The sequence below is a fragment of the Herpailurus yagouaroundi genome, unplaced genomic scaffold, assembly GCF_014898765.1.
Source record: "Herpailurus yagouaroundi ecotype Mexico unplaced genomic scaffold, PumYag 207, whole genome shotgun sequence".
Classification (NCBI taxonomy): domain Eukaryota; kingdom Metazoa; phylum Chordata; class Mammalia; order Carnivora; family Felidae; genus Herpailurus; species Herpailurus yagouaroundi.
Genome location: NW_024412438.1, coordinates 5,480,288 through 5,494,071, shown reverse-complemented (window position 1 = coordinate 5,494,071; position 13,784 = coordinate 5,480,288). Strand labels below are relative to the sequence as shown.

Genomic DNA, 13,784 nt, shown 5'->3' with positions numbered 1-13,784 from the left:
ACCTGAATGGAAATCAAGAGTCCAACACTCAACCAACTGAGCCCCCCCGGCACCCCAGCTTTTGTTTTTAAAGTAAACTCTTTCCCCAACGTGGGGTTCAAACTCAAGGACCCAAGATCAAGAGTTGCATATTCTAAGGGCTGAGCCAGCCAGGCACCCCATCCCTGTTTGCTTTAAATACTTTCTAGATAATGCCTAGACATAAAAATAAGCACATTTATCATTATTAAATATCTTATTGTTATATATGGTGAGGGACCAGAAGGCAAGCTGAGGGCCAAGCACAAGCTAGCATTACCGCCCCTCCCCCTCAACACCCTCTGTGGGACACGTATGACATTCCTCAGGCTCTCCTGGCTGCCTGAGGACAAAGGAGAGAACAGAAAACAAATGGTTAAACTGATAGTCTCCACCAGTTTACAAATGTCTTAGTAAATTACAAGAAAATGGCAATCTTATCAATAACCTAATCTCCAGAAACCTACAGACTGTTTCCAGGAGCCCCAACATCACCCTCCCTCCATAGTGATGGGGGGAACAAAGGCAGAAGGAAATGGCAGGTGAAATTGAATTTCCTTATAATCTGCAGTGCATTGACAGATACTTGAGGCAAGCAGAGTGTTTCTCCAGGAACCTCCTGCTGTCTTCATGTTAATGCTTTGATAGGGGGAAAAGCAACCTTAGTTTGACAATAGCAAGGCCTCTAGTATTCTGTGAGCCTTCTTTAGCACATGAACATCCCTTTGGAAACCTCCCTTTTGACTTTACCTCCTCCAAGTCCATGGTATATAACCAGCCATTCTTTATACCCCCAGAGCTGCTCTTCCTGCCTACCGCACCGCCCACCCCCACCGCGTTAATGAAATCTTTCTTGGCCGTGGGCTCGGAACCCCACCACCATTCCAAAACCTCATCATATTTAGTTTATCCCTTTATCTCAGCAAGAACTTTTTCAGTGCAACCTGTTAATCTAGTCCATTAGTCAGTAGTCTCAGTTTTATGATTTCTGTGATTTCACAAGCATACCTTCCTGTCTTCACCCTAGTCCCTCCTCCCTTTTTTTAAGTAATCCCTACACCCAACATGGGGCTCAAACTCACAACCCACAGATCAAGAGTCTCATGCTCCTCTGACTGAGCCAGCCAGGCACCCTCACTCTAGTCCTTTCTTTAAGTCTTCATCCTGCCTGAGGTAGGGAAATTCCTCCATTGACACAACCCCAAACATGCTCAGGATCACGGGACATGGGGTTGTTTCTTCATCAAAGGAGGAACTTTCTGCAGCCTTATGAGTCTTTTGTTTTTATGGATCTAAGGCTTAATTATTTGATTCTTATTGATGGTAAGTTTAGCGCCCCTCAGCGGGGGGCCCGCCGCCCAGCAAAAAACAAAAAACAAAAAACAAACTGAGTATTTGTAGCATCAATTGCCTTCTAGGCAGAGTGGATTTTGACAGGTGGAAAGTCCTTTGTTCTGGAAATCAACTAGGTGGGGACAAGATCAGGGAAGAACTAAGAGTTCTTTACAGATGAGAAGAAGATTTTTATGATGCCATTAAATAGAATGAAGTAGATCTCCATGTTTTTATTTGGAAAAATTGTCCAGAATATATTAATTTTTTAAAAAACTTTTTTTGATGTTTATTTTTGAGAGAGAGATAGAGAGTGAGTGGGGAAGGGGCAGAGAGAGAAAGGGAGACAGAATCTGAAGCAGGCTCCAGGCTCTGAGCTGTCAGCACAGAGCCTGATGAGGGGCTCAAACTCACAAACCATGAGATCATGACCTGAGACGAAGTTGGGTGCTTAACCAACTGAGCCACCCAGTCGGGTTTTTTTTTAATTATATTAATAAAAATTAATATATTAATTTTTAAAAGCAAAAAGCAGGGACACCTGGGTGGCTCAGTCAATTAAGCCACCGGCCTAGGCTCAGGTCATGATCTCATGTTTCGGGGGTTTGAACACCACGTTGGGCTCTGTGCTGACAGCTCAGAGCCTGGAGCCTGCTTGGGATTCTGTCTCCTGCTCTCAGCTCCTCCCCTGCTCTCTCCAATATAAAATAAAACATTTGAAAAAAAAAAAAAAAAACAAAAAAGCAAAGGGGCCCTGGCTGGCTCGGTCAGTAGAGAATGTGACTTTTTGTTTAAGTCAAAAAAAAAAAAACTTTAAAACTCCAGCAGCACAGAGCGTGTTGTGGGGCTCGAACTCACAAACTGAACTCAGGAGCCGTAAGATCATTGATAAGGTTTGGGGGTGATGTGGAATGGTTTGTAGGGTTTGGATCTGACAGCCAAGAAAGAATTCTTGAAGACGTCTCTGATGCAAAAAAGTGATTTTACTAAAGCACGGGAACAGGACCCGTGGGCAGAAAGAACTACACTCTAAGTGTGTGGGGTGACCATTTTATGGAGTTGGGGGAGAGGGAGGGATAAAGTCAAAAGGGAGGTTTCCAAAGGGATGTTCATGTGCTAAAGGCTCACAGAATACTGGAGGCCTTGCTATTGTCAAACTAAGGTTGTTTTTCCCTCTAGGAAAGCATTAACATTAAGACAGTAGGGAGTTCCTGGACTTTAGGCCATTGATGGGATTGCCTTTTTCCCGTAATTTACTAATACATTTGTAAACTGATGGAGACAGTCTGTGTGACTGTGATCTCTATCAGTTAGCCACTTGTTCTCTTTCCTTTCCTTTGTTCTGGGGCAGCTGGGAGTGCCTAAGGAACATCACACATATCCAACCATGGGGGAGTGGGGAGGGGAGGGGGTAGGTGTGCTAGCTGTGCTTGGCCCTCAGCTTGCCTATGGTCCCTCGTCAACCATGACCTGAGCCAAAATGAAGGGTCAGACACTCAACCAACTGAGCCACCCAGGCACCCTAGATTTTATTTTTAAGTCATCTCTCCATCCAACGTGGGCTTGAGTTTAGGACCCTGAGATCAAGAATTGTATATTCCACCAACTGAGCCAGCCAGGCGCCCCAAAATATGTATTTTTGACTATTACAAAAGTTTATTTAACAAAATTTCAATATGAAAATGCACATGACTGATTTTTATATTGTAGTGAAACAGGTTCTATGGAGAGAGGGGACTTGTGGAAGCAGTTCATTTCTTCTGGTGAACACCCACTGTTTATACTTGTTCCAAGGCTTCTAACATGATGATACTATGTCCTCAAATTACCACCATTCCAGTATTGTTCTGTTGCCCCCTAGTTGGCATCTCCACACATTCATCTCTCACAAGATTCACAAAGAGATCAAACCCCTACAATATTCCTTGGACATGCTGCCACCAACTAATTTCAATAATTTATTGCCTATAAATGTTTTCAACTCCAGAGGGTGAGCTTTGCTCATGGTGACTACTTGGTGAGCTCAAAGATTCCAAAATACTTTTTAAGGAAGGTATTTTATTTTTTTTATTTTTTAAAGATTCTGATTTTAAGTAATCTCTACACCCAACATATATGGCTGGAACTCAAAACCCAGAGATCAAGAGTCTCACACTCTTCTGACCAAGCCAGCCAGGCATCCCTATGTAAGGTGCTTTTATTTTTATTTATTTATTTTTTTGGTAAGGTGCTTTTAAAGAAGCACTACATTTACTTGCTGAGATCATGTCCTGAGCCAAAGTCGGTCACTTAACCGAGCCACCCAGGCACCCCATGAACATAGTGTTTTAAAACTAACTTTTCTTTCTTCGCCTAATAAATCTCCACGTTTTCAGTTGTTGGGAAAATGAATAAAGTTTTACACCATAAGATGGCCAACGGGACTAAAACAGGCTCTGGTCTCTGGCTTAGAGACCCCTCTTCCCGGTTCTTCTTGCCCTGTTTGCTGAGTGCGAAAACCCACCACAGATGTGGAAGGTGACAACTGTAAATTACCCTTCCTCCTTCATTCAGGGCTCAGATCTTTGGAGAAACGGTCTCCTCTGAGCCCACCGGTGTTAACTAAATCTCCAATCCACCAAGATCTCCGAGTGCTGCCTGGTTTTTCCACCAGAGTTCCAGCCTGGTTCCGTAACACAGTGACCCATAGTAACATTATTATGACTTCTTCAGTGGCTACTGCAGTGCTTTGCACCTAGAAGGAATCCAAAGCGTAGGCAAATAGAACTAGATTTCCTGAGCTGGAAGAGTATTCAGAGATAAGCCAGTCTGCTTCTTCTATATTTTACAGGTAGGATAATTTACAGAAAGTCAAAATAACTTGCCCGAGGTCTTATAGTTAATGTATACAGTAAAGGAATCCACGAGAGCCAACTGAAGGGATGACCCACATCATTTCAATGCCAAGTGTATTTAGAATTAAAATGTTAAGCCCTAACAAGCATGGAAATAAATAGGATCCCCTGCAGTGATAACTGATGAAGTTTTGGGGTGATGGTGGGGTACGGAGTCAAATGCCAAGAAAGAATTAAAGACATCTTTGGTGCGAAAAGGTAATTTTATTAAAGCACACAGGAACAGGACACGTGGGCAAGAGCTGCACTGGGGTTGTAAGGAGTGACTGCTTATATACTGCGGGTTTGGGGGAGGCGAAGTCAAATGGGAAGTTTCCAAAGAGACTTCCATATGCTAAAGACTCCCAGGACACTGGAGGCCTAGCTATTGTCAAGCTAAGGTTGTTTTCCCTCTAGCAAAGCATTAAAATTAAGACTGTAGGGAGTTCCTGGAGAAACTTTACTTTGCCTGCCGCAAGTAGTGGTCACTGGGCCTCAGGCTATGAGGAAATTTAATTCTGCCATTTCCTTCTGCCTATCTCCCACATCAATAGCATGTGCACAATGCTTTTCAGTTTAAAAAGTTGGGACACCTGGGTGGCTCACTCAGTTAAGCCTCAGACTCTTGATCTCATCACAGGTCATCATCTCAGGGTCATGATGCTGAGCCCCAGAACGATGCTCTCAAAATAAAGAATTTTTAAAAAGTAATCTCCTCTCAAAGATAACCCTGTCTACACTGTACAGAGAGCATGACCAGCAGAGTATGGGTTTTCCCGTGTGGATCGGGAAGGCACTCCTAAAGCGCTCTTGGGGAAAAGGGAAAGGCTGCTGGGACGCAGGACGGAACCAGGAAGCACAGGTGCGCCCCCGGGGATCCAGACCACGCACGACTTCAGGACGGACACGAAGCCGATCCCGTCCGTCGGCCACGTTTGCGGAGCCAGTGCTGGACGACTAATGCCGAACCCGCGCTTTTCCTGCGGTCTCTGGGGGACGACGGCACTCGTGAGCGCAGACGCTTGCGGCTTGTGCGATGCCAACTCAGCCGTGGGAGCTGGCTCCGCGCCCGCTGACAACGTTTGCTCTGGCACTGCTTACGGGGTGAGCGCCCCGCTCCGTCTGCTCCCGTCCAGACCTCGGGTTTCGCAGACTCCGCGGGAACGGCGGCCAGGCCCCCGCACCCACCTACGCTCCAGAAGGAGGCTGGCTCCGCGCAAGCGCGTCAGGGCACGCCCGCCAGCACGCGCAGGCGCAGCTTCCCTTCCTGATCGCCTCGCCTCGCTCGCCCACCCACCTCCGGGAAGTCGTCTCGTCCGCCCCCCGCCCCCTCCACGAGCGAAACTTGGAATGCGATTGGTCCCTCTGGTTGTCCATCATGCCGGTCTCGTTGCCATTGGCAGCCGGACCGGCCGTCGTCGACCAGCTCCTGTGAGACCCTGCGCCACCGCGGAAGCCGCGATTGGCCGAGGCCTGGTCCGCTGCCCCTCACTTCCGGCCTCCGCGATCCCTCCCCGCCGCCGCGCCGCCGCCGCCGCCGCCGCCCTCAGCCTCCCCGCCCCCCGCCCTTCCACCATGGCCTCCTCTGTGTGGTGTGGGGTGAAGCTGGTCCTCCGTGTCCACCTATAGCGCGCACTGCCTCACCCTCACCCCTGGGGGCCGGATCCCAAGAAGCCTCGCTCCCCAACCCTTGGGGCACCAGCCAGGAAGGTTTCCTACCCCTACTTCAGGGGCAGCAGTCCGCTTTCCCCCACCTCCTGAGGCAGGAACTGAGGGTTTGCCCTGTTTCTCTTAGGGTCGGAAGTCAGAAAGGGCTCCCCTTCCACTTCAGGGGCGGAAGCCTCCCCTCCCTTTCCGTAGGTGCAGACCCCTACCCCGGCATACTCAGGAGCTGGCGGCCTTTCCCCAGCACTGCCACTGCAGAGACAGGATCTAGAGGGCCGTCCGCCTTCGCCTCCTCCACAGGAGCGGCCTTTGGGAGAGGAGGGCGGGGTGGACAGGACAGGGACCCTTCCCTCCCCTGCCCCACTCCCCCCTCTTGCCCCCAGGTCCTGGCAACCCAGAGTTCCTCATCTCTAGGACTTCCCACCCGTCCACCCCCTGGCCTCTTCCCGTCTCCTGGCAGCAGCCATGGAGATACCGAAGGGAAAGGGGGCAGCAGCAGCTGCTGCTTCGGGAGCAGCGGGAGGTGGAGGAGGAGCGGGAGCAGGAGCCCCAGGAGGGGGGAGGCTGCTACTTTCAACCAGTTTGGATGCCAAGGATGAGTTAGAGGAGGTAGGTGTGGGGGTGGGGAAGGGAGTTAAGACATTGGGTTGAGGAGGGGTACTGGAGCGGATGCGGGTCGGGGGGTCGGGGAGGAGGCCTTCAGGGCTTTTCTGAGACAGCACAAACACTGCTCCAGACTTCCTGCTCCTGAAGGAAGGAGCGAGGGCCGACTTCCTGAACAGGTAGTCATAGCAACAGCAGTCACTAGGATGAAAATGGGGGGGGGGGGTGTTGATGAGGGAGGGAAACACCGTCCTGATCTACCGAGTTTATTTTTGACATTCCTTTCCACGCACAGACCACAGCTAGTCTTAATGTTTACCCTGCTTTGGATTTAGGTCATATATTGGGTTGAGAAATGTGTGTGTGTGTGTGTGTGTGTGTGTGTGTGTAGGTGTCTGGGGGGCTGATAGGAGTTTGCAGCAGGCTTTGGAGCCTCCTGTTAGGTAATGCTTCATGTAGACACAGTCGGTTGACGGTGATGTTAACTGGGCATTTAGAATGAGCGAAGACCTAGGGACTAGTGAGTAACGTTTAGTTGGATACCATCAACTGCAGCAGGGCAGTGAGGGGTGAATGGGACTTAGGGGACTGTCCTCCAGAACCAGATTGGGGCGCCTGGCTGGCTCAGACAGTGGAGGATGAGACTCTCGATCTCAGGGTTGTGAGTTGGAGCCCCACATTGGGTGTAGAGATGACTTAAAAATAAAATCTTAAAAAACATACATACATACAGAGCAGGACTAGATAGGAACCACACAAGGGTGCTGAGAAAGGGGGTACACTGAGGTGATGCTGTGGACCTGAATGGGGATTCTAGACTACCAGCTACTCCCCCCATCTCCCTTGTTCCTCTTGCCTTGTCCTGACAACCCAGGGTTAATCGTGTATCCCTTTGCACTGCTACTTGGGTAGAGACCTGCTTAGGAGTGTGAGACCCAGAACTGAGACATGATTGCCGAACTGTTTTGTTTGTAAGACCTAATACATTAAACCCAGTGGTTGTCCTGGGATAGGATGAGTGCATTAGCAGGGTCTGGCTCTTCGCTGGCCATTTCCCTGCTTCTAAGTTTGTCACTGCCTCACTGCCCTTTATCAGATACTAGAGGGTGGGCAGGCAGTTAATTGGAATTCATAGTTTAGATTTGAAAAACATGTTGGTTTAGGTACAAAATGGGAGAACATACATACAGAAGGTGGCTGCATATAACTTTGGGGGTTATCCACCTAGCCAGTGTCTGCACGCAGGCTGGTTTCCCATCCTGCTTCTCCCCCATAATTCTGAGTGCTTTTAGATAAATCCAGCTTTTCTGCTGTTGCTTTTCTGAGCTAAGGTAGATATAATTAGGAACGTGAACAGTGCTTCTAAAAATAATGTATTCTCAAAACCAAAATGACTTTAGGATTGTCTGGCACTTTGAATTATCCACTTCTTTAGAAGGAGCCACTGTCATTGTCAAAGTATTTTTTGAGATCTGTGTTGTGGCACTGCGGCTCTAGAATTGTAGAAGGAAAATAGTTGACTGCCTTTGATCCCTCCACCAGTTTGGGTGGAGGGGAAAAGACCTCAAGGGCTGGATGAAATCTGTTTATTCCCCACCCTGATTGCGAGAGGGCTCATCCTGCCTCTGCTAGTTTCTACTACAGGGTAGTATGGCATCCTGTTCTGAACAGTGATGTGTTTGCTGGTAGACTCAGTGCTGTGGCAGGAGGGGGCCATAAAAGAGAGGAAGTATTTATTCGTTTATTTGTGCTGTTTTGGACAGAGTGAACTTTCAGCTGTTTCCAGAGAGAAGGGGGAGGGAGGGTCTTTCTTCTTTTCCTCCTAGCCTTTGTGCTGTAGATGTTTCCAGCACGCCTTGGCTCCCCCCTTTCCTTCTTGGCCTTTGCCCTTTGCATTTGAATTTTCCAGCAAGCCTTGCCACTGTTTTTAACCCACGTGCGTGGTTCTCACTGGACAAGAGTGTCTCTAAGGACAAGACTTACTGGCTTTTTCCTCTGGGTCTCCCCATGGGTCTCTTCTGCACACAGAAGTTATCAAGACCTGGTGTTGATTGACAGGTCTCTGTTCGGTGTGGTTGTTTTCCATCACAGGCCCACCTGTCACCCAGGAACACAGAGGTAGTTTCCTACCTGTGTATGCCTCCCGTGTGCTGAGTCAGATAGGAATAAGACAGGATGAGGGAGACCCAAATCTGCCTGGAAGAGCTTATCATCTAAAGGTGGAGATAGCACACCCATAGGTGGAAAACAAAAATGACAAATCCCCTCAAAAACCTGGTGAAGGCAGGGAAGAGGCTGGGGTCCTTACAGCTGGATGTGATGAGGAACGGCCTCCAGTGGCCTGGAGTATGAGACACTGCCGAAGCGCATCCCAGGCAAGAACCGTGACTCCTCCCCGGGGACACTGTTGGCTCCCTTCTTCTCTTCGGCTCTGTCCCTCTCTTTGAAACGGAAATTCTTGCCCATCCCATTTCAGTTTGGGGAATGAGATAAAGATAGTGCCAAAAATTGGAGGCGTGTAGAACATGTGGCTCCTGGTCATCCCTCACCAGGAAGGACCTTGTCTGCTTTGAGGTCAGGCTGGGAGCAGGGCTATAGGTCACAAGCCAGCACCCCCTCCTAGCCACAGACAGGCCTTAGGGTTAGGGATCGGTGGAGGTGCATCCCCACCAGGTGGTCTCCGAGGAACAGTTCATGACCCTGTCTGTGAAAACTCTCCAGGGAACTGGCTTTCAGTCATCTCTCGTGTTTTCTCCTAAGACCCTCATGTCACTCACAAGTGACTCTTGGCTGTAGAATACTTGGAACGCAGCTTACTCAGTAACTTTCCTAATGTGGGCCCTCGGGGATTTGGTAGGTTGGACCATATCTTCTTTTCCTAAAGGCAGTGGAATCTTGTCTTTCAGGGCCACAGACTTCCCGTAAGAGAGCAGTATGTATGTATGTATGTATGTATGTATGTATGTATGTATGTATGTATTTATTCATTCATTCATTCATTCATTCATTTATTTATTTATTTTTAACTTTTATTTATTTATTTATTTTTAATTAAAAAAAATTTTTTTTCAACGTTTATTTATTTTTGGGACAGAGAGAGACAGAGCATGAATGGGGGAGGGGCAGAGAGAGAGGGAGACACAGAATCGGAAACAGGCTCCAGGCTCCGAGCCATCAGCACAGAGCCTGACGCAGGGCTCGAACTCACAGACCACGAGATCGTGACCTGGCTGAAGTCGGACGCTTAACCGACTGCGCCACCCAGGCCCCCCAACTTTTATTTATTTTTGAGACAGAGAGAGACCGAGCATGAACGGGGGAGGGGCAGAGAGAGAGGGAGACACAGAATCGGAAGCAGGCTCCAGACTCTGAGCCATCAGCTCAGAGCCCGATGCGGGGCTCGAACTCGCGGGCTGCGAGATGGTGACCTGAGCTGAAGTCGGACGCTCAACTGACTGAGCCACCCAGGCGCCCCAAGAGAGCAGTATTTAATATATACGTTTTGACCAGACTATATGTTCACCTTTCTGAGGGAAGGGAAACTGGGAGGTTAGAGGGATCTCTCTGACTCCAGTCTCAAGCTTCAGGTGTACTGGCAGCTTGGAAGGCCTCCCCCCACTCCGCCCCCACTCCATCTATTGCTGCTGTCATGAAGAACATGGTCAGGTTGTCTTAGTACTAGAAAAATCATTTCAGATGCTCCTAGAGATGGTAACTACTTACTCAGCAGTCTGAGGTGCTGTCACGGAGGGCTTACTCTGAACAGAGCCACTCTGCCAGCAATTGTTGGAAACTGCATGTATGATTCCGTCTTTACCAGGGGCCTCTGGGGGATTGTAGAGGACAGGGTATTGCTACTTGGCAGTAGGCATTTGACTTCTGTGGCCCTCTTTGAGGGGGTGTGGTCCTTCTGTCACTCCCAATGATTTGTAGTTCATTCTCCCATCTCTGTTGCAAAAAGTAATTTCTGTAGTTTGGGAAGAGCAGGATCTTTTATATTTCTGTGCCTGGAAAGGACTGGGGCCCGCATTTCTTTCCTCATTGCTTTTATCCATGCATCCAAATTCTGGACTCTCCCACTTCTACATCCTTAACTGGGCCTCCGTGTTCCAAGAGGCCACTTTTGTTTTTGACTGGGCAGTGACCCATAGAACTGACTCAAGCCTCTGAGTGGAGCTTAGAACATCAAGGAGGGGCCTAGAGAAACCTGGTTCTGTCCAAGGTCTCTGTGGTTACATCATAGCCGGAAACATAGCCAGCCCCTAGGGCTGTGTATCCAGCTTTGCATGAGGGTCTTGGTGCTGGGCCCATCAGTAAGGCCTCCTCCCACCTCCCCTACCCTTTACTGGAAGGCACAAGTTTACAGAGAGTGGTTAGGAGAGGAACCTGTACAGCCTTGTTAGGGACTTATCCGTGTCCTGTAGTAGGAGGGCTCAGTTTTCAGGAATCTTTAAAGACATGCCATTAGAAGAAGTAGCAGGAGATGGGGGCGTGGTCTGGTCTTCAGAGATGGGGTTGTGTAGTTGCTGAGCTTTTTCACAAACGGAACAGATGATAATTTAACTGAGGCTGCATGCTTGTCTTGTGTGATCCTCAGAACAACCTTGTGATACAGGGCTTTTTCTATTTTTCAGATCAAAAACCAGGGTTTACAGAGGCCAAGGAACTCACCCAAGATTGGCTTAAGGCAGGCGGGTAGTGAGGGGGTTCTTCTATACCGTGCTTGTTAGTTTACCCGTTAGTTAGCTGCCGTTTGACTTCTCTTGCATTGCTGATGATTCAGCAGAATCTTCTTCCTTTGAGTAGGAAGTAATATCTGGAACCTTAGGGTGCTGTGCTGCTCGTTCACCTGGGCTGGGTAAGCAGGGTTTAGCAGCTGGCGGGACAGATTCTCCAGCCATTGGTAACTATCTTACAGAGGGATATAATTTAAAAAGGGAAAATCCACCTGTTTCTCCTTCCTTCTCCTTATCATGCGGGAGCTGGACTGAGAAATAATGGATCTCACAGCTCAGTTTTCATGTGATCTCACGGCTCCTTTTCACAAGTACACGGGTGCTGTCTGCTAAGGCTGAGCCTGCGGATCTGACCTAATTTGGAGGCTAGTCAGACCTGATGGGCAGTGAAGTTGTCATACCTTCAAATATGAAGGACTTTAGGCCTGATTTAGGTTGAAGTGTTGTGGCTGTGGGAGCTCCTTGCCTTAACACAGTTCTCTGTGCAACCTGTGTGCTCTTAGTCAGGGATGCATGTAGGCAAACTTAGGATGGTGGTCAAGGGAGACACATGATTACCTTTCATTCCTACACCCCTTTCCGTTGTCCTTATTCATGGTTCCTCACAGTGCTTGCCGCGCAGCCACTTGTCAGCAAGACACTTTGTAATGACTTCTAGGATCAGGGGAAGTAAATTGCCCGCCCTTGTCCATTTTGCCAGCATCACCATCATTGGGAATTGGTTTTCCTTAAATAGTTTTTGGGTTAGTCCTCAAGATAAAGGTTTTTTTTTTTTTTTTTTTTAAATGTTTATTTAAATTTGAGAGAGACAACACGGCATGTGTAGGGGAGGGGCAGAGAGAGCCAGAGACAGAATCTGAAGCAGGATCCAGGCTCTGAGCTGTCAGCACAGGGCTGGATGCGGGGCTCAAACTCATGAACCCTGAGATCATGACCAGAGCTGAAGTCGGACGCTTAACCGACTGAGCCACCCAGGTGCCCCAAGATACAGTTTTAAAAGACTCAGGAAGTAAGTTAGGTGGTGATAATGGAGAGGCTCACTGATTTAATATGAGATACGTTTATCAATATCTTCTCAGTATTTAGTATTAAATGCTTCTTCAGAACAGGAAGTAGTGACTAAGGTCTTAGAATGTTGAGCGTGTGCCATGTTAGAGTTGGCCTTTGAAACTAGAGTAGCTCTTGGGTGGACTTTGATGCAGCTGTCCCCACCTTTGTTTGACCAGAGCCTCAGGCATGAGCTTGGCCTTTTCTCCATTAGTCCTTTTCTTTCCTCACACTCCTTTTTTAAAATTTGTTTTGGGGTGCCTGGGTGGCTCAGTAAGTTAAATGTCTGACTTCGGCTCAGGTCATGATCTCGTGGTCCATGAGTCTGAGCCCCACATCAAGCTCTGTGCTGACCGCTTAGAGCCTGGAGCCTGCTTTGGATTCTGTGTCTCCCTCTGTCTCTCTGCCTCTCTCCGGCTCATGGTCGTCTGTCTCTCTCTCAAAATTAAATAAATGTTAAAAAGATTAAAAATAATAATAGTAAAAATAAAATTTTTTTTAACTTTTTGGGGGGACATTTCAAACATTAAAAAGTAGAACAGTAGAATTCCCCTGGAGCCATCACTGCTTCCATACTTATCAGTCCCTGGTAATCTTGTTTTATCTCCCCCCAATCTCTGGATTATTTTGACACAAATCCAAGATAAATAATTTCATCTGTAGATACTTCATATGTATGTCTGTGAGGTAAGGTTTTTTTTTTTTTTTTCTTTTTAAAATATAGCCTCAGTGTCATACCTAAAAATATTAACAGTAATTTTTTTAACAATAAAATATTAGGGGCGCCTGGGTGGCGCAGTCGGTTAAGCGTCCGACTTCAGCCAGGTCACGATCTCGCGGTCCGTGAGTTCGAGCCCCACGTCAGGCTCTGTGCTGATGGCTCGGAGCCTGGAGCCTGTTTCCGATTCTGTGTCTCCCTCTCTCTCTGCCCCTCGCCCGTTCATGCTCTGTCTCTCTCTGTCCCAAAAATAAAATAAACGTTAAAAAAAAAAAGAAAATATAAAAAAAAACAATAAAATATTAATTGTTCAAATTGGTTGTCTCATAACTCCTTTTTATAATTGGTATGTTCAAGTCAGTACTCAGACAAGGACCACATGTTGCATTTGATTGATACGCTTTATTTTTAAAATTATTTTAATTTTTAAGGGTATTTATTTTAATTTTTTTAAGTTTATTTATTTTGAGAGAAACAGAGACAGCATGAGTAGGGGAGGGGCAGAGAGAGAGAGAGAGAGAGAGAGAGAGAGAGAGAGAATCCCAAGCAGGCTCCACACTGTCAGCGCAGAGCCTGACATGGGACTCAAACCCATGAACCGTGAGCTTGACTTGAGCTGAAATCAAGAGTTGGTCACTTAACCAACTGAACCACTCAGGTGCCCATTTCTTTAATTTTTTAATTTTTTTTATTTTATTTTATTTTTTTAATTTTTTTTTTCAACGTTTACTTATTTTGGGGACAGAGAGAGACAGAGCATGAACGGGGGAGGGGCAGAGAGAGAGGGAGACA

The 13,784-nt window shown here is 47.6% G+C and overlaps 1 protein-coding gene and 1 pseudogene across 1 annotated transcript in view; one reads left to right on the top strand and one right to left on the bottom strand.

Moving 5' to 3' along the window:
* Positions 1-3,055: 3,055 nt before the first annotated feature.
* LOC121015431 (small nuclear ribonucleoprotein G-like) lies at positions 3,056-3,442 on the bottom strand (annotated as a pseudogene).
* A 2,297-nt stretch (positions 3,443-5,739) lies between these two features.
* The window catches only part of INTS3 (integrator complex subunit 3), a 39,684-nt gene continuing 31,639 nt past the window's right edge, over positions 5,740-13,784 (top strand). Inside the window, exon 1 of the mRNA XM_040452883.1 lies at positions 5,740-6,497. Coding sequence (XP_040308817.1) covers positions 6,354-6,497 — 144 coding nt within the window. The 5' untranslated portion in view covers positions 5,740-6,353. The remainder of the gene's footprint in view (positions 6,498-13,784) is intronic.